The sequence below is a fragment of the Ranitomeya variabilis genome, chromosome 1, assembly GCF_051348905.1.
Source record: "Ranitomeya variabilis isolate aRanVar5 chromosome 1, aRanVar5.hap1, whole genome shotgun sequence".
In the NCBI taxonomy this organism is placed as follows: domain Eukaryota; kingdom Metazoa; phylum Chordata; class Amphibia; order Anura; family Dendrobatidae; genus Ranitomeya; species Ranitomeya variabilis.
In genome coordinates this window covers 35,109,475-35,135,105 of record NC_135232.1, presented here as the reverse complement: position 1 = coordinate 35,135,105, position 25,631 = coordinate 35,109,475, and the positions used below count along the sequence as shown (strand labels likewise).

Here is a 25,631-nt window from a genome sequence, read left to right as displayed (position 1 = left end):
CTAGTGTCCGCTAAGACTCTGTTCACACCAGCATCATGGCGTCTCTGTATATAGTCATACTGGATATGATCCGAACCCTTAGGGGTCTGTGGTATATGATTGCAAAAATAGTGCTGCAGGTTGGACTATTCTTGACATGAAAAATACTTTATGAAAAACAAAAAAAAAGGCCCTAAATAGTGTAGTGAGTTGCGAGAGGTGGCAAAGCGGTACACAACTCCAGAGCTACACTGATAATTCTGCTGGTTTTGCACCATGTTGTCAGACAAGCGGCAGAATTATGAATGCAGCTCCAGGTACAAATTGTGTTTGGTAGGTTATCCATCATGTACGACTCCGTTGTGGCCATGAAAAACAACAATAAAGTGGGCATATCCTGGCGATATCGTCTCGATCGGCCCACACGCGCTAATGACGAGAAGTCAGACGCTCGTAATAAACCGATGTTTATTGAGAATTAGTAATTTGTTAGAACACAAGTCACTTTCTACTTTACAACAAATGGAGACACTACAACGGCTGCTGGATAGAAAAATTAAAAGCAGGTAATGAATTTATGTCGGTGGCAGAGATGCAACTATCTAGATGAAAGCGTCGCACCGTCAGGGCCATCTCGGATATATACAAGGACCTGCTGTGTGCGGGGGGAGGCGTACCAGGTCTCCAGCACGAACGAGGGCGTCCATGTGCAACGCGAGTGCGGGCTATAAAAGAAAGGTAAAGTATATACAACGGGACACGGAGAGAACGGCAAACAGGATTTTCAAAATTAAAAAGTGTCAAGAATTGTGAATTTGGGAAATTTACAAGGAGCGTAAAGTCCTGATCGTAAAGAATAACGTCAGAGCGGCCGGTATGTCCCCTCCACTAAATAATAGCTATCCTATTAATACAATGGGGGTAATTAATCCTTCTCACCCGAAGGCCGTGTACACCGAGTCCGGTAGTGTGTTTGGGATAGTGCCGAGAATATATGAAAATGAGGGGGGCCTTTACTTTCCAAATCTGTATTTCAGACAGACCGTAAAGCATTGGGGACGTTAATGCTGAATTTAAAGGGGTGCAACATCTAAAGTCTGCAGCTTAAAAAAGGGAGAAGACATTCACCTATAGATGCATAATGTTCTGGGGGAGGGGGGGAGGATAGACGCGAGATCTAGTAGTGATCAGACGGGAATGTATGGTCATAACAGGGAACAATAAACCGCAGCTAAGGGGCAATGTCCCTTTACATCAATGTTCCCTGGTTTATTAAATCTACAGGACCGCTCAGGGATTTAAAACTATATAAAAAAAAAAATGTTTGCAGAACTTTTTTGATTTTCCTATTTTTGCCATTACCTGACAAAGAGGAGCAGCATTTAGTGTTGTGAAGCGAGAACATTCAGTTACATGGAGCCGGGCAGAGATCCATCAGACTGGATCTGGAAATCCAGTCTGCCATTACCGTCGTAATCAGACAATGACAACGCATGCCTGCTGCTCCAGAGATACGCAGCACCAAAGGGGTTAAAAAGTACTTTTCCCAGTCCTGGCCTGAAGGCTGCTCCTGCCCTCCGCGAGGTGCTGATTACCGCCTCCATTGCAGATCCCAAAACTAGAGTAGATTCCACAGCAAAAAATACATGTAGAAATGCTGTTATACAGCAAAAAGGGAAAAAAAAGGAGGGGAAGGGGCCACAATTGTTGATTTCCACGCTGACGTGGAAGAAGCGGGGCAAAGGCTATGTGCATATATTTATATATCTATTTATATATATTCATGATTACAAGTAATGACTGCGCTCAGCCCGTCATCCTCCTGCTCATCAGTCCAGGGGCTGCGGGTCTGCGATGGGCATGGTGTGCAGGACCTCGTCCAGGAGCTGCAGGGCGCGGTGCAGGTGGATTTCTATCCAGCACGGGGTCTCCTTTATACTCTGCCTAGGGTAATCTGGGCCCCAGCCCTTCACAAAGCTCATCCGCAGGATGCAAAGTCTTCGCAGATCATCCACTCCGATCCCGGCAGCAGCTGAAAGGCCTAGAAAATAAGGCAAGTAAAATAACGTGTGGAAAAAAAAAAAAAAAAAAGTTAAAACAAAAAAAAATATATATATATATATATATATATATATATATATATATATATATATATATATATATATATATATATATATATATATATATATGTATATATATAAAAAGGGGGTAAACTGGGCAAAAAAAGGATAAACAAAAAGTAAAAACTAACAAAAAATTTAAAAGGTTTTTAAAAAAAGTGTAAATAAAAAGGGGTTAAAAAAGGGTAAATAAAAAAAAAAAAAGGTAAACAAAAAGTAGTAAAAGTAAAAAAAAAACGTAAAAAAAATAAGGGGTAAAAAAAGGGGTGTAAAAATACCGTATTTTCCGGCGTATAAGACGACTTTTTAACCCCTGAAAATCTTCTTAAAAGTCGGGGGTCGTCTTATACGCCGGGTATCGCCTTGCCGGGTGTATATGGTGGGTGGGGGGGAGTGGGCCTGATGACGACGAGGGGGCGTCTCACAGGAAAGTGAGTATCCCCCATTACCTCATTGTATCGCTGCAGCGTGGGGTCTCTGCTGGGAGCGGCGGTGGCTGTGCTGTGGGGCGGCGGCTCCTCTTCTTCAGTGTGGGGCCTCTGTGCTGCTGGGCGGCGGCGGCGGCTTATCTTCAGGCAGTCGGGGCTCGTCCGGTATCTCCTTAAAGCCCGGAGGCCCTGCCGGCAACTCCATCGGTGCAATGCAGTGGCCTCCGGGAACATGGCCGCTGCTCAGATTCAGATCTGAATCTGAGCATGCGCCGCCCCCAGCGGCCATTTTCCCGGAGGTCACCGCATAGCAGCAATGGAGCTGTCTCCGGGAAAATGGCCGCTGCTCAGATTTAGATCTCGTCTCCCGAGATCTCGGGACGACATCTGAATCTGAGCAGCGGCCATGTTCCCGGAGGCCACTGCATTGCACCGATGGAGTTGCCGGCAGGGCCTCCGGGCTTTAAGGAGATACCGGAGGAGCCCCGACTGCCTGAAGATAAGCCGCCGCCCAGCAGCACAGAGGCCCCACACTGAAGAAGAGGAGCCGCCGCCCCACAGCACAGCCGCCGCTCCCAGCAGAGACCCCACGCTGCAGCGATACAATGAGGTAATGGGGGATACTCACTTTCCTGTGAGACGCCCCCTCGTCGTCATCAGGCCCACTCCCCCCCCCCCCCCCCAAAAGGCACAAAAGTCACCGGCCCTATAAGACGACACGGTTTATAAGAAGACTTTACATTTTAACTGGAAAAGTTGGGGGGTCGTCTTATACGCCGGAAAATACGGTAATAATAATAAAAAAAAATGCTCACACGTCATGCTGGGTGCTGACACGTCACGCTGGGTGCTGGCACTTACTGATCGCTGGAGCGATGCCGCCCACAGACCCCGGACCAGGTATGTTCCCCGCCACGGCTGCTGCTTGAGCTGCTGCTGCCGCCTGCGCCGTGGCCGCCTGCTGCTGCATTTGTCTGTGGCACTGGCGTAAATCAAACACCTTGGGGGAAAAGACAGAAAAGCGCGGTGGTCATTAGTGTCAGTAAGTGTTTGGGTCACATCTCGAGAATTAAGAGATTTTTGCACAGAGGTCAGAACATTTTTTGCTGAGTTATTAAAACTCTTAATTATTAATGTCATTATTTTTGCCATTTTTCCACTTTTTTTTTTTTTTTTTAAGGTAAATTGAACAATGCAGTTTTCATGCGAGTGTATAAATAAGACCCAAGAGCGATTTCTCCGGGACCTTAAACATCTGTCTAGGCCCAGAGGAGGCTGGAGAGTTCGGACCGTGAATGTCGGATGTGTGAAGGAGCCCAGCAGTAATGGGCCGGACCGGGAAGGAGGATTTACTTATCTCCTTAGAGGCTGGTTGTCCGTACCTTAATGTAAGCACTGGGGTAGATCTTGTGCACGGCGTCCCCAGGTGCTCGGCCCGCCTCTCTGTCCAGGTAGTAGCTCTGTACGAACACGGCATGGTCGCTGAGACATCGCACCCAGACGTCGCCCTCTCCTTTACACTCCAGCTGGACGCCTTTCCCTATGTGCAACCTGGGAGGAAAGAGAGGACACGAGGAGTAAAGAAGCAACGACATAAGCACCGCAGAACAACCGGGGGCTCACAAACTTTCATTCTCACTTCCCACGGAGCTTAGACAAAAAAAAAAATGCAATTCTGGCATTAAAATTTTTCTTTTTGTGGCAATTTGGTGACCCAGGAGACCATGGGTGTACAATGCTGCTGCCGCCAGGGGTCAGTTTGGATCCTCTCTTCTGGACAGCATTCAGGCACTGATGCCGGTGGTCTGTCTTTGCCCTTTTTCTCCTGCCCGCCTCGCCCCCAGAGCCTGGCGCATTGCATGTAGGGTAGACAGAAGATCACCTCTTGTGGATACGGACCATGAATGGACCGAGCTTCTTCAGGACAGGCGAGTGGATCTTCTCCCTGGTCCCGGCCTATCCTCCACGGTGCTTGTCCCAGTATTCTTACCTCTTCAGTACTCTCCTTACAGTGAGTCCCTTTGTCATTGCAGTTGGGGGACACAGCACCCCTGTCTTGTTGCGGCTGCCCCGTTGGGTGTATTAGTAATTTATTCTACTCGACTGTCCGTATCTGGGTGCATCCTACTGAACAGGAAACTACTTTTCTTATAGTTGTAGTTCTTAGTGTCAGCCTCTGGGTGGCAGAAGCGTACCCCCTATTGGTTCTCTGTGTCCCCCAATGAAATGAGGGAGAAAGGGATTTTACTCATGAGTCCAAGAATCTCCTGATTGTAATATAAAATTTTAAATAATAATAAATTTTGCTTTTTACAGACGTGACAATACCAAACATGTTTATTTTTCATTTCTCCATTTTTGTATTTGGAAAGAGGACAAGTTGATTCAAACTTTTTTTTAAATAAATATACCGTATTTACCAGCGTACAAGACGACTTTTTAACCCCTGAAAATCATCTCAAAAGTCGGGGGTCATCTTATACGCCGGGTACGGCGTGTGCAGGGAGCGGTCCTGTATGGTTTCCAGGATCTGGAGGAGAGGAGACTCTCCTTCAGGCCCTGCGATCCATATTCATGTAAAAAAAAAAAAAAAGAATAAAAATAAAAAATATGGGATATACTTACCCTTCGACGGCCCGCGGCTCTCATCGGTGCAAGCGGCGGCCTCCGTTCCTAAGGATGCATTGAGTGAAGGACCTTTGATGAGGTCACGGTCACATGACCGGTCACACGACCACGACGTCATCGAAGGTCCTTCGCTCAATGCATCCTTAGGAACGGAGGCCGAAGCTTGCACCGCTGAGATCTGCGGGCCGTCGGAGGGCAAGTATATCCCATATTTTTTATTTTTATTCTTTTTTTTTTACATGAATATGAATCCCAGGGCCTTAAGTAGAGTCTCCTCTCCTCCAGACCCTGGGAACCATCCGTACCGCAAACGCCGTACAAGATGACTGGGCGTATAAGTTGACGATGACCCCCGTCGTACACGGCGAGCATATCCCAAACTCCATATTTTATATGGAAAAGTTGGGGGTCGTCTTATACACCAGAAAATACGATATATATATATATATTTTTTTTTTTATTATCGATAGTTTGATATCTTGTCCTGGGCTGTAACAGCCCAGTATTGCTGTATCTAGTGAGATTAATTATCTCCTAAGTAGTGCAATCATAGATTGGGCTACATAGGAGGAGTACAGAGATGGGAACAACGGGGCCCTTAAGGCCCCCATGTGTTGAGGCAAATCACATCAGCACACTATAATCCCATCGTGGGGGTGGCCGTCGCATTTGGATTGCACCATGTACCTGCCACTGTCAGACACGGTCAGCGACTGGACCTAGCTCTGGTTGCTGCTGGTGGAGGCTGTGTAACACAGCCAGCACCCATCCTGTAAGGAGTGGGCCCAGATTATAAACCCCCTCCATCCATGTGCGGCTGACATCTGAAGCACATCTATGGTGGATGTGGGGAAGGGATTACAATAAGCTGAAACAGGGGAAAGGAGAAAAAACCCTGGGGCAAGGTGGTCCCAACGTGCAGGTAAAATCTCATATACTCCCCTAGGAGACTTACCGTGCTCTCTCGATGGCTTCTGTCCTGTGCACATTGGACAGTTGCCCCAAGCAGAAGCGATCACCCCCCGAGGGGTCCACGTAGCCGTCCACTGTGACGATGGGGCAATTGGAGGGGACTTTGAAGGTTTCTCCCACCTGGACGTCCATTTCAAAATAAGCAATAGAGCACCAATACTCCGGAGCTGCGGGAGAGAAAGCAGAAAACTGCAAGAGCGGCCCCTAAAAAAATCTACAAAAATATGAAAATATTGGGATCCACCTCCGGCGCACCAGCGAGCAGCAGGCAGAAGAGAAAGAAGAGGCTCCTGAGTGCACCAAATATTATTACATCTTTATTAAAAGAGAAGCCAAAAATGGGAAAATAAAAAGCACAAGATCGAGTTAGAATAAACCGAGATCTCCCCGTGGTCCGGTGCCCGGCGGCGCTGTCCTGACACTGGCGGTCACATGATCCTTTGACACATGTGACACGCACAGTGCCTGCGTGATACCCCCTCACACTGATTTACAAAGCCATTACGAAACTCACACGCAGGCAGCGGTGATAATGAGTGCGCACACAATATTACTCCCATCACCCGCCCCCGCCCACCTTCACTCCTTGCAACAGCAACAAATCTGGGGTAATTATTTCCCTATTTATAGGCTAAGACAAGACAAGCTGTACTCTCACCCCTGATGAAGCCACAATCATAGCGGCGAAACGCTACCTTGTTACCTAGATTCAGGTGACTCTCTTTGTGCCAACAATGTGTGTATTGCTTGTCTGTTACATATGGTATTATCCTCCATTGTCAGCCCACCTTTCCGTGTAGTCACATTCCTGCTGGGGGTCCGATGTCTATATGGACTGCTCACTAATCACTTGTTGGCATTATTCTGGGCTTGGTCCTTATAGGACTATCTGTGTAGGTTCCCTAGAATACATACTTACACAGTGGTTTTATTCTAACACACAACCACGTACCTGGGTGATTGGAGATCGGGGGCTGGAACGCGAGCTCGTTGTGCACAGGCCCTAGAGAACAGAACAGGGTCCGTGTCAGAGACAGGATTGTATGTACAGGCGATGGTGGCTGATAAACATTACACAAGAGGGAAATCTCCTTTATATGAAATGTAGGAAATGACGAAACCATAAACAGGTAAGGAAGCTGCAGATCGGGGTCCGGGAGACCGCGGCCGTCAGAGGAATGGGGCCGCACACATTTTATCTTTTAACCCAGGGCTGGGGAACTTAATTTCTGCCTGGGGCTACTTTGATATTTAGACCATCCTTTGGGGGCCTCACAAATCTCGTGCTAACTGCGCCCACAAAGTCCGTCCTGATGTAAATTAAAGGGCTGCGGGTCGTCAAAACAGCTGCCAGCCAGAGCACTGCGGTCCTCAGGAATCTGCCCGGGGGCGGCTAAAAGGGTCAAACAGCCCACGGCCTGATGTTCCCCACCCCTGTCCCAGGCTCAAATAACTTAATGCAAAGGTGGGTTTACCATAAATCGGCATTTTCGCCTCATGGGAGTCCATGGTCTGCAAACTGCAGCCTCACCAGACCATGCATCTTCTGTAGCCACGACACAGCACAGCTACTGTATATAGAGGTGTTATCAGTTATTGTACAGGGGAAGAGGTGAGCTGTGACATCACCTATTGTGAATGGTGGATCCTGTGTTATCTCCTGTATATAGAGGTGTTAGCAGTCATTATACAGGAGGAGGAGGTGAGCTGTGATATCACCTATTGTGAATGGTGGATCCTGTGTTATCTACTGTATATAGAGGTGTTATCAGTCATTGTACAGGAGGAGGAGGTGAGCTGTGATATCATCTATTGTGAATGGTGGATCCTGTGTTATCTACTGTATATAGAGGTGTTATCAGTCATTGTACAGGAGGAGGAGAAGCATGGGTGATTTTCTGATCAATCTCTGTAATGCAGATTTTCACCTAAATATATTTTATATAGATATTTGAGAATCTCAATGACGAGGAGTAAAGCCCCATCTTCAGAGCTGTAGGGTTACATTCACACGTTGTAGTACCGATAATACTATTTTTGCAAAGTCAATTTGAAGAAAATTCTGCAAAATCCATGATAAAACTCAAGGACAATGTGTAAACATAAGCCAAGACCGAGGAGGCCGAGTGCTTCATGTAGGCAACAAATCGACTCAAGAGGTTGGAAATGACAAAATTAAGAGTGAATCTCACAACCAAAAATATAAAATAATAAAAAAAGTGTATGATTCCAAACCATGGGAGCAAAGGAACATCGGAAGGTAAAAAACTTACAGTAATGTCCAGGATGAGGCATGGGTGGATGATGCTGAAGATGTCCGTTCTGGTGGTGAGACATATTGGGGGTGTAAGGTGCGGTTCTACTTCCAGTCCAGGTTGTGGTACTGTCTACTAAAACATCACACAAAATCTGGTTACGAAGCCGCCCCCTGGTGCAGGGTGATGGCAGTCATGGAATAACATGGGGCGCATTAACAGGAGATCTCTGCAGTGTTTTTGGCACCAGCTACTGGATGATAAAAAGCACAAGGAGCCATTGTGGATGACGGCAATACAACGGAGGCAGCCGGTATTCAGAATGGGGCTTCATTCGTCTAGGGTGCTTGGGTACGCACCGGGGACTGAGGGTGCTCAAGTGACATAGTGAGTCCCCGCAGCCGCATGTTTCGCTGATGCGAAGATAGCCACAAAAAATCTGGGGATTGCCTGGCAATCTATGCAGGTTTTCTGGCTAATAATGTCACTCGAGCACCAGCAATTCTCGGTGCGCACCCAAGCACCCTAGACGAACCCAAGTAACGAGCACTTGTGCTCATCACTAGTCGATACAACACTTTTCCACCACTTACTGTGATGATATGTGGCCGGCTGAGCGTTGAAGCCGTTCTGTTGCGTCCCCTGAGGTGGCACGGAGGCGATCTGCAGCAATCCTTCACCGTGCGATGCCGCCAACAGACTAGTGGGCTGACCTGGGAGGAGAGAGAACATCTGGAGTCGGTACTGCCCAGCAAATCTCATTCACCGCCGATCACACATCAATGTTTGTCCTGTACGGCGGTAACGAGCCAGGACCGACACTTAGCGAACATTTAGAGGAAAAGTGACAACAAACGGCCCCTACTGAGACAGGTGTCGTCAAAGATGACAGACGGCATCAGGCTCTCGTATGCCGGCACATACACAAATGGTAGATGGAAGGGGTAGAAAACATGTAGAAGGAATTTATGGCTTATTACAAGCTGCACTGACTGAGAAACCACATCAATACAAAGCGGATAACCAAAAAACACACTACGCAGCTGGGACAAGGCAGGGCAATATCAGTTTTAATTGCCACGACAAGTTGCAACCATTTTAATTTTTGGCGACTTGCTTGTGATGTAGTGGCTAGATAGCTCGATCTCTGGTTGTGCTTCTGACAGATTCGCTGTGTAGCACGGTCTAAGGGATAGCATAGCAGTAAACTGTAAAAGTAGTTAAATCCTGACCTGTGTCGACCACCGAAAGCGCCTACAATGGTCAGAAATAGACCCCAAAGCAATAGCATGAGGGGGCCGGAGCGGAAGAATCAGGTTCTCCATTGTGTGGATAGTCGGGTGCATGTGCAGCCAATAAACACCCGAGAATGGCACCCCCGCTCAACACTGTCTTGCCCTACAAGACTCTAAACACGAAAATACCAACCCCTTATATGAAGAATCCCCTATGTAGGTATCACACTATAAAGGGCTCATCAAAATATACTATTAGTAGATCTACAGAGCTGTCTGTGTGTGGGAGAAAAAAGGAGTATGTGACCTACGAAAGGTAGAAAGCAAAAAAGGGAAATCCCAAATAGCAAGGATCCCCCATTGCTACCAAATTCACCATCAGAAAAGGGAGAAATAGAGAAAATACAAAAAAAGACCCCACAGCTACCAGTTCACCGTGACTGACGCGTTTCGCCATTGTGATACTTGTTCATCAGGGGGTTTGAAGATCCATCATATGAAGCTAATTTGGAGTTGTCGCATGGCAACCTATGATGTATTCTTCACAATGGACACCAACAGCGCTCTTGTGGGGTCGAGGCCTCGACAGGTCAGACCTTTAAGTGACAAGCGAGGCCTGCATAATATTAGGCAGATGTTTTTAATGTTATGGCCTATCTGCGCTTCATACCCGTCATTGTAAATCAAGCCTGTGATGTTGATGAGACTCCTGAGAAGTTAACCCTACAAAGTACTGACGATTATGTGACTGGCCAAAAAAAAAAAAATAATAAGACAGGAGGAATTTTTTCTAAAAAAGATAATAGCATAGCCATTTTGGAAAAAAAAATCTTTAGAAAGTGTCACAAACTGCATTAACATAAAAATTAGGATGTAAATCTGAAGCCTCCGTCACTTCAACTTTATTCAATGCACAGTCCCGCCGCCTCCTGCTTGACTTCAGTCACATGGTATTAGAGGCTGTCAGGCAAGCAGGAGGCGGAGTGACAGAGTCTTGCAGACTGGAGGTGGGATTCAGAAGTTGCGGACACTTACTTGTGGATGGGACGGGGATGCTGGAGAAGCTGGAGGCATTGGGGGTGCTGGGCTCGCTGGAGGCCATCAGTGAAGAGTTGCTGTAGCTCTCGCTGGACGACCGGTTGCTCGGGGGGTGCTGGATGGTCTGTAGTGAGTGTGCATCAGAGGCGGCGATGCTCTGCTGAGCTTCCACGTAGTCATGGCCGTACTCGTCCTTCACCAGTAAACTAGATGGAGCTGTGACAAGACGACAAGCAGGACGTTACATACCATGGAGGAACCATCACTACAGCGTCTGGACCGAGCAGTAACCAAAGGAAATAAAGTCACCGGCTCCCTCCTCCCTGATATAAAAAAGATGGAGGACGCATAGCTATAATTGTCAGAGACGTGCCGAGGCGTCCGCGTCCTCCTGGAATATCACCCAGATACAAACTACTCCGGACCCACAGACCAGGCCTCGCACAATATGGAGGCCGCACCATGTGACGGAGCTGCGCTCCACCCTCACCGGACAACGGGCCAGGGAGAGACTTACCGGTACTCTGAATGGTTAACCCCGACAAGTCTGCAAGATAAAGGAGCGGTGTCAGTAATAAAGAAGGAGAGACGCAAGTAATCTAATTATACAGAAGTGTGCGTGTAGGAGACGGCGCCCTCATCTGGAGGTCCGAGGTGAGGCTCCTTCACATTCAACAGACTAATAATACCTCAACCATAACTCAACAATCTAGTGGATGGTAAAAACCACACGTCATAGAGACCTATAGTGTACGACCCCCTCCTCCCCCCCCCACCATAGGCACCCCAGCAACATGGCCGCCAACCAAGGGTCGGGGTCATCACTGCTCGTCGGGGTCATCTCTGCATGATGTGCTTTATACAAAATGACTGCCTCCCGGCCCTCCCTGTGAGTGACTAGTCACAGACATGAAGATCTCCTCATCTTTCTCTGTAAATGATGTATGCACATCAGTGCTGGCTGCTGGTTTCTTCATGAAAAGTATCGTGGCATAAATACTACCAAGTCCCTTCTCTATCACTTTAAATAGTACTGCTTCCCTATTTGTGTCTGAAAATGACCAAGGAACAGATAGTACTGTACTGCCCATCCACGAAAATCCAGACACGAGGAGCTCCTTGTCGCTCTCGGTAAATGACGTATGCACACACAGTGCTGGCTGCTGGTTTCTTCATGAAAAGGATGCAGGCGGAGACAGGGGGAATAGGTACTATCACTATAAATATTTCCTCCCTATCCCGGTAAAGAAAATGTCACAGGCACAGATAGTACCTCATTCCCTGTAAAGTAAATGACAGGTACCGACAGTAGTGCCTATCTCTGTAAATGACAGAGGCACAGACAGTACTGCCTATCCCTGTAAAGTAAATAATCCAGGCACAGATAGTACTGCCTATCACTGTAAGTGTTGTAGACAGATAGTACTGCCTTCCCCTGTAAGCGATGTAGGCACAGAGAGCACTGCCTTCCCCTGTAAGCGACGTAGGCACAGAGAGTACTGCCTTCCCCTGTAAATGATGTAGGCAGATGATACTGCCTTCCCCTGTAAGTGATGTAGGCACAGATAGTACTGCCTTCCTCTATTAACTGATGTAGGCAGATGATACTGCCTTCCCCTGTAAGTGATGTAGGCACAGAGAGTACTGCCTCCTTATCCATCATTGTCTTTTTTTCCCTATAAATGATGTAAGAAGGGACATTACTGCCTATCCCTGTAAAAGGCACAGATAGAGTGGTACATGGGCAGGTAGCACTAAGTGGTGTCTGCACATATAATACTGTCTACTCCTGTACAGACCCCACTGCGCCCGTCATTTCTGCTCCTTACGCCTCCGCTGGTCATTACTTCTACACGGATGCCGCAAGGCTCAGGTCTCTTACCGATCCCAGGGGACACGACGCGCTCGTAGTGATAGGGATTGACACAGACACTGTCGCACTTCAGATCAAACGCGTACTGACAATATTTCACATGTTTCAGTTCATTCTTATGAAGATCCGGCCACCGCCAGAGACGGGCATAGATGACGTGGGGGAAACCTTTCCTGCCGGCCACCTGTAAGAGACCATGGACGGCGTCAGGGCAGAAAGGCAAGTCACCGAGACCACAGTGAACCACGTAGGACAACGCTGGTGGACAGGACTAACGGCGTACGGGCCACTATCGGCACAGCACCTGAGCACAGGTTACAGCTTCACATCTGCCTGATTGACTTATTACGGCCATCACAGCACTGAGAAAGGGAGGAAATGACGGCTCCCAGGTCACGGACCACTGACCAAAGCTTCCGATACTGTCTAATATTTGTTATGGCCACGTTCAAAAAAGTCTGATCATAATATAAAAGGATTTTACTCTCTATAGTAAAGGTCGTAAAGAAAAAATGAAAAAAAAAACAAAAAACACCAGAATGGCTATTAATCAGTGACCGCAGGTCCCCCAGGAAATGCAATAGAAAGCGACGACGTACAAGATCCCACGTACGCTAAACATCAACTCAGCACCTAAAAAGTCAGGACCTCGGAAATCTCCATCAATGAGAAAAAAAAGTTATGGCCTCAGAAAATGGTGACAATTTTTTCTTACAAAGTTATGAATTTTCCTAATCTCATATACAGTTAGGTCCAAAAATATTTTGACAGTGGCGGAATCTCTGATTTCAGCTCTGCAGGACAAAATTTTGGATTTAAAGGGGACCTGTCACCAAAAAAAAAAACAAAACTATTACCTGCTGATATAGGGCTAATATGCAGTTTAATAGCGTTACTATCCTGCCCGGCGCCTGCACTTACAAGAACGCTGCAGGGAGAAAATGACCTTTATTCGTCCCTGGCAGAATTCAGCTTTCAGTCGCAGGGGTGCCACTGACACAGGTTCACTCACTACCCTGAGTTTTGTTTTGTTTTTTCAGAATGCAACTGTTGATTTGGCCACTCTTAACATTTCTGTTCTCTCTCTGATGGATTTCGTCTTTTCCGCCAGTCTAATGATGGACTGTTTCTCTTCCATTGAGAGCTCCTTTGACCGCATGTAGTGGGTTCGCAGCAACAGCTTCCAAATGTAAATGCCACACCTAGAAGCAGCTCCAGACCTTTTACCTGCTTTAATGATGGAGTAACGAGGGAAAAGCCCATCAAAGGGTTTTTGAGATAATTGTCCAATTATTTTTGGCCCCTTGCATACTAAAAGGCTATAATTCCTAAACCCTTCCTCTAATTAGGATGTGAATCCTCTCAAATTAAAGCTGAGAGGCGGCACTTTATATTGATTATAGAACTGTAACTTGAATATGTTTTGGTAAACAGCTAAAATGCCAAAACTTGTCACTGTCCAACTTTTTCTGGACCTACCTGTAAATACTGTAATAGGAGCTTAGAAAAATTAAGAACTTTGTAAGAAAAAAATATTGTGCCACCATTTTTCTATACGCATTTGGCATTTCTGTGATGGCACGGACCTGGACAATCACGCTGCTGGGTCATTTTTACCAGACAAAGAACGCCCCCATCCTCCTCCATGTTTTGAGTACAATATACGGTAAAGTTAATAGAGTAACTCAATATAACAAATTGTCCTGAAAAAAAGCCGCCCTTGTACAGCGATGTAGATGGCAAAAAAGTCACGGCACGTGGTAGAAAGGGAGGAAAATATTAAAGTGCAAAAAGTAGAAATCTGGCAGCAGTGGAAAGGGAACACACACTCTGGACAAGCTCCAGACAGCTTGGCAACATGTTTTCTAACCCATTATACTGTCACGGTGGGAACGCACCCGACCCTCCGCGTGTGAACGCACCCGACCCTCCGCGTGTGAACGCACCCGACCCTCCGCGTGTGAACGCACCCGACCCTCCGCGTGTGAACGCACCCGACCCTCCGCGTGTGAACGCACCCGACCCTCCGCGTGTGAACGCACCCGACCCTCCGCGTGTGAACGCACCCGACCCTCCGCGTGTGAACGCACCCGACCCTCCGCGTGTGAACGCACCCGACCCTCCGCGTGTGAACGCACCCGACCCTCCGCGTGTGAACGCACCCGACCCTCCGCGTGTGAACGCACCCGACCCTCCGCGTGTGAACGCACCCGACCCTCCGCGTGTGAACGCACCCGACCCTCCGCGTGTGAACGCACCCGACCCTCCGCGTGTGAACGCACCCGACCCTCCGCGTGTGAACGCACCCGACCCTCCGCGTGTGAACGCACCCGACCCTCCGCGTGTGAACGCACCCGACCCTCCGCGTGTGAACGCACCCGACCCTCCGCGTGTGAACGCACCCGACCCTCCGCGTGTGAACGCACCCGACCCTCCGCGTGTGAACGCACCCGACCCTCCGCGTGTGAACGCACCCGACCCTCCGCGTGTGAACGCACCCGACCCTCCGCGTGTGAACGCACCCGACCCTCCGCGTGATACTTAGCCCAGAATCCATTACACAGTATGGTGTTACCCACTAAACCAAAAGCCCCCTAGACACATACAGCGCCCACCTAACACAAAGAACACGTGCCCACCTGCAGCCGTCCATCTAAGGTCCTCTGGATGGTGACACATTTGCTGGGATGGGCCCCGTTTGTGGTGATGGCGGTGATCAGAGAATCCAATTCATCCTTCTTCTCCTTCAGCTTCTTTACTAAACTCTCGATGGCTCGCTTGGCAAAGGTCTCGCTCTCGCCTCCCTGGCGGTGGCACATCAGGCTGTGGACGATGCTCAGGCAGGCGTCGTTGCTGGTGGGGGTGTTGGTGATGGACATGTTGCCACCGCTGCCCAGATCGAGCGTTTTAGTTCAAGGTTTCAACTGCTGAGCCTGGAAATAGCGGAAAATCACAAGTCAGTGAAGTCTGTAGACGGAGACCCCGGGAGGTACCCCAGAAATTCAATGTACCCCCTTCCGTCACGTGTCTGACCACCGCGGACCCCACAATCCTGAGAACCTAAGCACTCGGCCGCTTCACTGCAGTGCGCCATCCTCGGCCGTCACCATGAGCAGCGCCTGGATCTGGCCCTACTAATAAAAGGACGTTTTGTATAACATATTACCCCCTGATCGACCAGCATCTATGCGATAAGAAAGTACACCCCAGCATTGTCCATTCAGAAGCTTTTTGCCAAGATCTGCTGATAACTGTGCAGAGCCGCACGGTCCGACACTGGACGAGGAGATGCACGCGCTGTCAGCAACAGGATTATCGGGCAGAGACAGAAAATCTGGGCACAAAAAAATTGCAATAAATTGCCGTATGTACCCCAAAACGCCATCAATAAAAAGTACTGATCAGCGAGCAAAAGAAGAGCCCTCACCATCGGAAAAATAAAAAAAAGGTCATAAACACTGGCAAAGAAATACAGACCGAAGCTTTGTTTAACCTCTAAAATAGTAAAACAGTTTTACAAGTTTGATCTCACCGTTATCGTCCTCACAATCCGTCTGCCGGGTCACATCTACATCAACACACAAAAAACTAATGGCGGTATTTAGATTTTTTTCTCTCACTAATTCACCGCATTTGGAATTTCCTTCCCCGTTTTCTACGACATCACATGGTAAAATTAAGGGTAAGTTCACACGGGGCGTTGTTGCTGCTTTTTTTTCCTGCAGCAAAACCTGATCTTCTTGGCAGGAAAGAAGCTGCGCATTTGGTGCGTTTTTTTTCTCTTTGTCCATGCTAACGTCCTTGGATTTTCAGCAGCAAATAATGATACCTGCGTTTTGGCTGCGTTTTTTTCAAGACCCATTCAAGTCAATGGGGGAAAAAAGCTGAAAAATCGAAGCAAAAACGCTGAAAGAAGTGACATGCCCTAAGTCCAAAAAACGAAGCAAAACACAAAATACTGATCACACAAAAACCCAATGTGTGTGCAAGAGATTTCTGAAATACCATAGGCTTTGCTGGACCTGTAAAAAGCAGCTGAAAATTACCATAAAAAACGCTGCAAAAAAACGCTGCAAAACGCCCTGTGTGAACTTACCCTAAGGCCATGTGCACACGTTCAGGATTTTTCGCGTTTTTTCGCTATAAAAACGCTTACATATGCCTCCTATTATTTACAGGGTATTCCGCATTTTTTGTGCAAATGTATGCAATGCATAAGCAGCATCTATAGTAACAAGTTGGTCACACTTGTCAAACAGTATGTTTGACAAGTGTGACCAACCTGTCAGTCAGTTTTCCAAGCGATGCTACAGATCGCTTGGAAAACTTTAGCATTCTGCAAGCTAATTACGCTTGCAGAATGCTAAAAAAAACCGCGAAAAAAGCAGGAAAAAAACGCAAAAAAAAAAATGCAGATTTCTTGCAGAAAATTTCCGGTTTTCTTCAGGAAATTTCTGCAAGAAATCCGGAAGTGTGCACATACCCTAATAGTGTCCATCATAATACTACACATCATCCAGCAGAACTAAGCGCTCGCACTGCTGCTCACAGGAAGATCACATGACTTATTTAGGGGAGAAAAAAAATAATGAAATTTAAAAAAAAATCCTAAAAGGGTTAAAGACGAGCGAAGGATATAGATGAAGGTACACAGTGAGTGCAGACCCTCGCCCACATGTGCCCGGCTTGTGAGTGCAGATCCTTACCCACGTGTGCCCGGCTTGGGAGTGCAGACCCTCGCCCACGTGTGCCCGGCTTGTGAGTGCAGACTCTCGCCCACGTGTGCCCAGCTTGTGAGTGCAGACCCTCGCCCACGTGTGCCCGGCTTGGGAGTGCAGACCCTCGCCCACGTGTGCCCGGCTTGGGAGTGCAGACCCTCGCCCACGTGTGCCCGGCTTGGGAGTGCAGACCCTCGCCCACGTGTGCCCGGCTTGTGAGTGTAGACCCTCGCCCACGTGTGCCCGGCTTGCGAGTGCAGACCCTCGCCCACGTGTGCCCGGCTTGCGAGTGCAGACCCTTGCCCACGTGTTCCCGGCATGAGTGCAGACTCTTGCCCACGTGTGCCCGGCTTGTGAGTGCAGACCCTCGCCCATGTGTGCCCGGTGTGTGACTGCAGACCCTCGCCCACGTGTGCACCGCCTTGTGAGTGCAGACCCTCGCCCATGTGTGCCTGGCATGCGAGTGCAGACCCTCGCCCATGTGTGCCTGGCTTGTGAGTGCAGACCCTCGCCCACATGTGCCCGGCTTGTGAGTGCAGACTCTCGCCCATGTGTGCCTGGCATGTGAGTGCAGACCCTCGCCCATGTGCGCCTGGCTTGTGAGTGCAGACTCTCGCCCACATGTGCCCGACTTGGGAATGCAGATTCTCACCCACATGTGCCCTGCTTGAGAGTGCAGACTCTCGCCCACGTGTGCCTGGCATGTGAGTGCAGACCCTCGCCCATGTGCGCCTGGCTTGTGAGTGCAGACTCTCGCCCACATGTGCCCGGCTTGGGAATGCAGACCCTCGCCCACGTGTGCCCGGCTTGTGAGTGCAGACCCTCGCCCATGTGTGCCTGGCTTGTGAGTGCAGACCCTCGCCAACGTATACCCTGCTCGTGCCCACCCATTGCCCAACAATTCAAGCCATAAACTAACAGACATGGAAAATTCAACTTTGTTCGGCCAAGAACAGCGCAGGAGACTGAACTGACGGCTCGCTGCGGACATAAACCCTTCATCATCAGGGCCCTAGTGGCACGTTAGGTGGACGCGGGGGCCGACAGACAGCGCATTAGTGGTCTCTAATGTACGGAAGGAGGACAGACGCGCAGCAATAATGTACAGGAGGGAACCTGACACCTTAATGGGTCTAATCCTGCGGGAACAGGAATCTGCCATCGATCCGACGTCACATCTCAGCTGCCGAAATAACCGAGAGCATCAGTGAGGACATATATCCTCTTACTCTAGTGCCCCCCATTACAGGACAGTGAGGACAAATACCCTCTTACTCTAGTGCCCCCATTACAGGACAGTGAGGACAAATACCCTCTTACTCTAGTGCCCCCTATTACAGGACAGTGAGGACAAATACCCTCTTACTCTAGTGCCCCCCATTACAGGACAGAGAGGACAAATACCCTCTTACTCTAGTGCCCCCTATTACAGGACAGAGAGGACAAATACCCTCTTACTCTAGTGCCCCCTATTACAGGACAGAGAGGACAAATACCCTCTTACTCTAGTGCCCCCCATTACAGGACAGTGAGGACAAATACCCTCTTACTCTAGTGCCCCCCATTACAGGACAGTGAGGACAAATACCCTCTTACTCTAGTGCCACCCCATTACAGGACAGAGAGGACAAATACCCTCTTACTCTAGTGCCCCCCCATTACAGGACAGTGAGGACAAATACCCTCTTACTCTAGTGCCCCCCCATTACAGGACAGAGAGGACAAATACCCTCTTACTCTAGTGCCCCCCATTACAGGACAGTGAGGACAAATACCCTCTTACTCTAGTGCCCCCCCATTACAGGACAGAGAGGACAAATACCCTCTTACTCTAGTGCCCCCCCATTACAGGACAGTGAGGACAAATACCTTCTTACTCTAGTGCCCCCCATTACAGGACAGTGAGGACAAATACCCTCTTACTCTAGTGCCCCCCCATTACAGGACAGAGAGGACAAATACCCTCTTACTCTAGTGCCCCCCCATTACAGGACAGTGAGGACAAATACCCTCTTACTCTAGTGCCCCCCATTACAGGACAGTGAGGACAAATACCCTCTTACTCTAGTGCCACCCCATTACAGGACAGAGAGGACAAATACCCTCTTACTCTAGTGCCCCCCATTACAGGACAGTGAGGACAAATACCCTCTTACTCTAGTGCCCCCCCATTACAGGACAGAGAGGACAAATACCCTCTTACTCTAGTGCCCCCCCATTACAGGACAGAGAGGACAAATACCCTCTTACTCTAGTGCCCCCCCATTACAGGACAGAGAGGACAAATACCCTCTTACTCTAGTGCCCCCTATTACAGGACAGAGAGGACAAATACCCTCTTACTCTAGTGCCCCCCCATTACAGGACAGAGAGGACAAATACCCTCTTACTCTAGTGCCCCCTATTACAGGACAGAGAGGACAAATACCCTCTTACTCTAGTGCCCCCCATTACAGGACAGTGAGGACAAATACCCTCTTACTCTAGTGCCCCCCATTACAGGACAGTGAGGACAAATACCCTCTTACTCTAGTGCCACCCCATTACAGGACAGAGAGGACAAATACCCTCTTACTCTAGTGCCCCCCATTACAGGACAGTGAGGACAAATACCCTCTTACTCTAGTGCCCCCCCATTACAGGACAGAGAGGACAAATACCCTCTTACTCTAGTGCCCCCCCATTACAGGACAGAGAGGACAAATACCCTCTTACTCTAGTGCCCCCTATTACAGGACAGAGAGGACAAATACCCTCTTACTCTAGTGCCCCCCCATTACAGGACAGAGAGGACAAATACCCTCTTACTCTAGTGCCCCCCCATTACAGGACAGAGAGGACAAATACCCTCTTACTCTAGTGCCCCCTATTACAGGACAGTGAGGACAAATACCCTCTTACTCTAGTGCCCCCTATTACAGGACAGAGAGGACAAATACCCTCTTACTCTAGTGCCCCCCCATTACAGGACAGTGAGGACAAATACCCTTTAACTCTAGTGCCCCCCCATTACAGGACAGAGAGGACAAATACCCTCTTACTCTAGTGCCCCCCCATTACAGGACAGAGAGGACAAATACCCTCTTACTCTAGTGCCCCCTATTACAGGACAGTGAGGACAAATACCCTCTTACTCTAGTGCCCCCTATTACAGGACAGAGAGGACAAATACCCTCTTACTCTAGTGCCCCCCATTACAGGACAGTGAGGACAAATACCCTCTTACTCTAGTGCCACCCCATTACAGGACAGAGAGGACAAATACCCTCTTACTCTAGTGCCCCCCATTACAGGACAGTGAGGACAAATACCCTCTTACTCTAGTGCCCCCCCATTACAGGACAGAGAGGACAAATACCCTCTTACTCTAGTGCCCCCCATTACAGGACAGTGAGGACAAATACCCTCTTACTCTAGTGCCACCCCATTACAGGACAGAGAGGACAAATACCCTCTTACTCTAGTGCCCCCCATTACAGGACAGAGAGGACAAATACCCTCTTACTCTAGTGCCCCCCATTACAGGACAGAGAGGACAAATACCCTCTTACTCTAGTGCCCCCTATTACAGGACAGAGAGGACAAATACCCTCTTACTCTAGTGCCCCCTATTACAGGACAGAGAGGACAAATACCCTCTTACTCTAGTGCCCCCCATTACAGGACAGAGAGGACAAATACCCTCTTACTCTAGTGCCCCCTATTACAGGACAGAGAGGACAAATACCCTCTTACTCTAGTGCCCCCCCATTACAGGACAGTGAGGACAAATACCCTCTTACTCTAGTGCCCCCCATTACAGGACAGAGAGGACAAATACCCTCTTACTCTAGTGCCCCCATTACAGGACAGAGAGGACAAATACCCTCTTACTCTAGTGCCCCCTATTACAGGACAGAGAGGACAAATACCCTCTTACTCTAGTGCCCCCTATTACAGGACAGAGAGGACAAATACCCTCTTACTCTAGTGCCCCCCATTACAGGACAGTGAGGACAAATACCCTCTTACTCTAGTGCCACCCCATTACAGGACAGAGAGGACAAATACCCTCTTACTCTAGTGCCCCCCATTACAGGACAGTGAGGACAAATACCCTCTTACTCTAGTGCCCCCCCATTACAGGACAGAGAGGACAAATACCCTCTTACTCTAGTGCCCCCCCATTACAGGACAGTGAGGACAAATACCCTCTTACTCTAGTGCCCCCCCATTACAGGACAGTGAGGACAAATACCCTCTTACTCTAGTGCCCCCCCATTACAGGACAGTGAGGACAAATACCCTCTTACTCTAGTGCCCCCCATTACAGGACAGTGAGGACAAATACCCTCTTACTCTAGTGCCCCCCCATTACAGGACAGAGAGGACAAATACCCTCTTACTCTAGTGCCCCCTATTACAGGACAGAGAGGACAAATACCCTCTTACTCTAGTGCCCCCCCATTACAGGACAGTGAGGACAAATACCCTCTTACTCTAGTGCCCCCAGTTACAGGACCGTGAGGGGCGGCAGATGTGGGGGTCCCAAAGGATTGACCCTAAGAAGTCAGAACATATCTGCCCAGTTTCAACGATTGGTGTCTCGCCTAATCTTCACCCTCCGACTGCAGCCCCCACTCTCCATGGGCTGGGGTCCCTGAAATCAGTCACATACTTCTTCACATATATTTTTTGGGGGAATAGGGGGAAAATTGCAGCATCAGTCACTTGCCCCCCACATGGCACAGCTAAGGGGGCCCTGGTACCAGGGGTGCGTTATCCGGAATCCCTGCTGCCCCCACTAATCCACCAAGGACTAATGTGTACTGCTTGGCTACACTCCTGGTGGGGGGAGGGTCAGTGTCAGACCCCCACAGATCTCACTGGTCACCTATTGTGTCCCAAGAGCAGATGTCACTGGAGGGGGAGGGGAGGTCACAGGCAGGTCAGCACTGACCCCAATAACGCCCCTCCCACAGCTGGAGCATAGACAGGACACAGGGGGCTTATACTGTACAATCCTCTGAATACTGAGAGCAAAAGCCCCTGCAGCGCCCCCGCAGGAGAGATGGGAAATTACAGAAAGCACAGAAGTGACGGAGCCCACAGAGACAAAACCCTCTTTACCAGGACCCCCAATCACTTCACAGGGGGCCGAGTATTCCACCTTACAATTTGTGTCCCACAGCTGCCCCCCCTGTTACAGCGTGTACCACAGCCAGGGACAAAATGGATTTGGTTTTCAGTCCATCTTTAAATGTAGTGGACGACACCTTAAAAAAAAAAATCTGCCCCAATCTTGACCTTGTGTTTCTGCAGGTAATGACTGACCGTCACTGACAGCAAGCAGAGGTCCTGACACTGCCGTGAGTGATTGCTGCTCTGGGGCTGAGTGCAGGGGACAGCCGGACCCCCGTGAGGACCCCACAGGACAGCCAGGACCCCCGTGAGGACAGCCAGGACCCCCGTGAGGACAGCCAGGACCCCCGTGAGGACAGCCAGGACCCCCGTGAGGACAGCCAGGACCCCCGTGAGGACCCCACGGGACAGCCAGGACCCCCGTGAGGACCCCACGGGACAGCCAGGACCCCCAGTGAGGACAGCCAGGACCCCCAGTGAGGACAGCCAGGACCCCCCGTGAGGACACCCAGGACCCCCCGTGAGGACACCCAGGACCCCCCGTGAGGACACCCAGGGACAGCCGGACCCCAGTGAGGACAGCCAGGACCCCCAGTGAGGACAGCCAGGACCCCCAGTGAGGACAGCCAGGACCCCCAGTGAGGACAGCCAGGACCCCCAGTGAGGACAGCCAGGACCCCCAGTGAGGACAGCCAGGACCCCCAGTGAGGACAGCCAGGACCCCCAGTGAGGACAGCCAGGACCCCCAGTGAGGACAGCCAGGACCCCCAGTGAGGACAGCCAGGACCCCCAGTGAGGACAGCCAGGACCCCCCGTGAGGACAGCCAGGACCCCCCGTGAGGACAGCCAGGACCCCCCGTGAGGACAGCCAGGACCCCCCGTGAGGACCCCACGGGACAGCCGGACCCCAGTGAGGACAGCCAGGACCCCTGTGAGGACAGCCAGGACACCCCGTGAGGACAGCCGGGACCCCCCGTGAGGACAGCCGGGACCCCCCGTGAGGACAGCCGGGACCCCCCGTGAGGACAGCCGGGACCCCCCGTGAGGACAGCCGGGACCCCCCGTGAGGACAGCCGGGACCCCCCGTGAGGACAGCCGGGACCCCCCGTGAGGACAGCCGGGACCCCCCGTGAGGACCCCACGGGACAGCCGGACCCCAGTGAGGACAGCCAGGACCCCCCGTGAGGACAGCCAGGACCCCCCGTGAGGACAGCCAGGACCCCCCGTGAGGACAGCCAGGACCCCCCGTGAGGACAGCCAGGACCCCCCGTGAGGACAGCCAGGACCCCCCGTGAGGACAGCCAGGACCCCCCGTGAGGACAGCCAGGACCCCCCGTGAGGACAGCCAGGACCCCCCGTGAGGACAGCCAGGACCCCCCGTGAGGACAGCCAGGACCCCCCGTGAGGACAGCCAGGACCCCCCGTGAGGACAGCCAGGACCCCCCGTGAGGACAGCCAGGACCCCCCGTGAGGACAGCCAGGACCCCCCGTGAGGACAGCCAGGACCCCCCGTGAGGACAGCCAGGACCCCCCGTGAGGACAGCCAGGACCCCCCGTGAGGACAGCCAGGACCCCCCGTGAGGACAGCCAGGACCCCCCGTGAGGACAGCCAGGACCCCCCGTGAGGACAGCCAGGACCCCCCGTGAGGACAGCCAGGACCCCCCGTGAGGACAGCCAGGACCCCCCGTGAGGACAGCCAGGACCCCCCGTGAGGACAGCCAGGACCCCCGTGAGGACAGCCAGGACCCCCGTGAGGACAGCCAGGACCCCCCGTGAGGACAGCCAGGACCCCCGTGAGGACAGCCAGGACCCCCCGTGAGGACAGCCAGGACCCCCCGTGAGGACAGCCAGGACCCCCCGTGAGGACAGCCAGGACCCCCCGTGAGGACAGCCAGGACCCCCCGTGAGGACAGCCAGGACCCCCCGTGAGGACAGCCAGGACCCCCCGTGAGGACAGCCAGGACCCCCCGTGAGGACAGCCAGGACCCCCCGTGAGGACAGCCAGGACCCCCCGTGAGGACAGCCAGGACCCCCCGTGAGGACAGCCAGGACCCCCCGTGAGGACAGCCAGGACCCCCCGTGAGGACAGCCAGGACCCCCCGTGAGGACAGCCAGGACCCCCCGTGAGGACAGCCGGACCCCTGTGAGGCCCCCGGGGCTGCAGACCACCAGCTCCCGGGAGCAGGCAGAAAGTTCTGCCTGTACTTTATTACACGATCTCGGCGGTCCCCGATCAGATGTGACGGCTAGATCTCCTGGATCAGTGTCCGCACGATGTGACGCCGCCCCCGGCTCTGTGTCCGTCGGTCGCTCCGGCCGCTTAGGCCCAGCACAGACCCCTCCCCTCAGCCCGCGTCACCCCCTGCAGCGGTGCGGCACAGCGGACCCCTCCAGCCCAGACTCCCGCACCCGCCCCCAGTACGGACACAGAGGCCGGGATCTCCGCTCACCTCCCGGGACTCTCCTAGCGGCGGAGGCCGCAGACAACAAACCCTCCCGGGTCGAGCGTGCGCAGCGGCGGCTACATCCGGGACACTGAGCAGGAGGGTGGGAGGAGCCAGGAGCTAGCGGGAACCAGGGGGCACGGCTAGAGGAAAACAGAAAAGCGTGGATTAGGCGAAAGGGGCGGGGCGATGCGTGCGCCATGGTAACCGGAGCAGTGATTGACGGGAGTGTACAGCGGGGAGGTGGGTGGGAAAATCCGTGCGAACTGGGCGTGCGTTTTTCATGCGTTTTTTACGCGTGCGTTTTTGTCTCTCTTCATTATGTTACATTTCAATAAAGCCAATTGAAATGTGCTTTCTGCCCAGAAAAAAAACCCCTCTCACACCATTTCCTGTTTGTCCTAACACAGACATCGAGCAGCACGAGGTGCAGCCATGGCTCCAGTGCTCCTAACTCCCCTCAACACACAGCTGCTCCTGCACCTGCTCCTCCTCCTACTGACGCTCCACAGCATGAGCCGGGTGAGGGGTTTTCCTTTTCCTTTTATGTATTTATTTTCCCTTTGTTTCATGCTGGATTCTTTTTCTTTTTTAACCACCAGCAACAATCCCATGCCAGACGCCGCCGCCATGTCCCCCGCCGCCATGTCCCCCGCCACCGCCGGCTCCGTATCCCACCCCGGCCCCGGGAGCACGCTGAGGGGCGACACTGCAGCAGCTGGTACCCTGACCTGCGCAGGTTGGTCTCTGCCCTCGGATCTTCCCCGTGATGGCGCCTCCTTCTTATGGCTGTTCTGTATTTGTAGATCTCCCGAGGGT

The 25,631-nt window shown here is 51.1% G+C and overlaps 1 protein-coding gene across 3 annotated transcripts; it reads right to left on the bottom strand.

Annotated features, from left to right (window-relative positions):
* Positions 1 to 430: 430 nt before the first annotated feature.
* SMAD4 (SMAD family member 4) lies at positions 431 to 24,953 on the bottom strand. 3 transcript variants are annotated; one of them, XM_077282070.1, is made up of 12 exons: positions 24,819 to 24,953; positions 15,168 to 15,461; positions 12,538 to 12,712; positions 11,173 to 11,202; positions 10,653 to 10,871; positions 8,976 to 9,095; positions 8,401 to 8,517; positions 7,080 to 7,130; positions 6,111 to 6,294; positions 3,910 to 4,078; positions 3,389 to 3,527; positions 431 to 2,020 (listed from the first exon to the last, which is right to left on the bottom strand). In XM_077282070.1, exons 2-12 carry the CDS (start codon positions 15,405 to 15,407, stop codon positions 1,809 to 1,811), a joined length of 1,656 nt encoding a protein of 551 aa, XP_077138185.1. In that variant the 5' UTR covers positions 15,408 to 15,461; positions 24,819 to 24,953; the 3' UTR covers positions 431 to 1,808. The 3 variants fall into 3 exon arrangements, with proteins under 3 accessions (XP_077138185.1, XP_077138204.1, XP_077138194.1); XM_077282089.1 differs by having other exon boundaries at positions 8,401 to 8,514; positions 24,819 to 24,951; XM_077282079.1 differs by lacking the exon at positions 24,819 to 24,953 and adding an exon at positions 24,582 to 24,606.
* Between the last annotated feature and the right edge of the window lie 678 nt (positions 24,954 to 25,631).

Excerpts from the sequence above, each read along its gene's own strand:
- SMAD4 (XM_077282070.1), bottom strand. The coding sequence starts at position 15,407 with ATGTCCATCACCAACACCCCCACCAGCAACGACGCCTGCCTGAGCATC. Across the intron at positions 11,203-12,537 it reads CGTCGTGTCCCCTGGGATCG|ACTTGTCGGGGTTAACCATT; the intron begins GTAAGAGACCTG and ends TTTATCTTGCAG. Across the intron at positions 3,528-3,909 it reads ACCCCAGTGCTTACATTAAG|GTGTTTGATTTACGCCAGTG; the intron begins GTACGGACAACC and ends TTTTCCCCCAAG.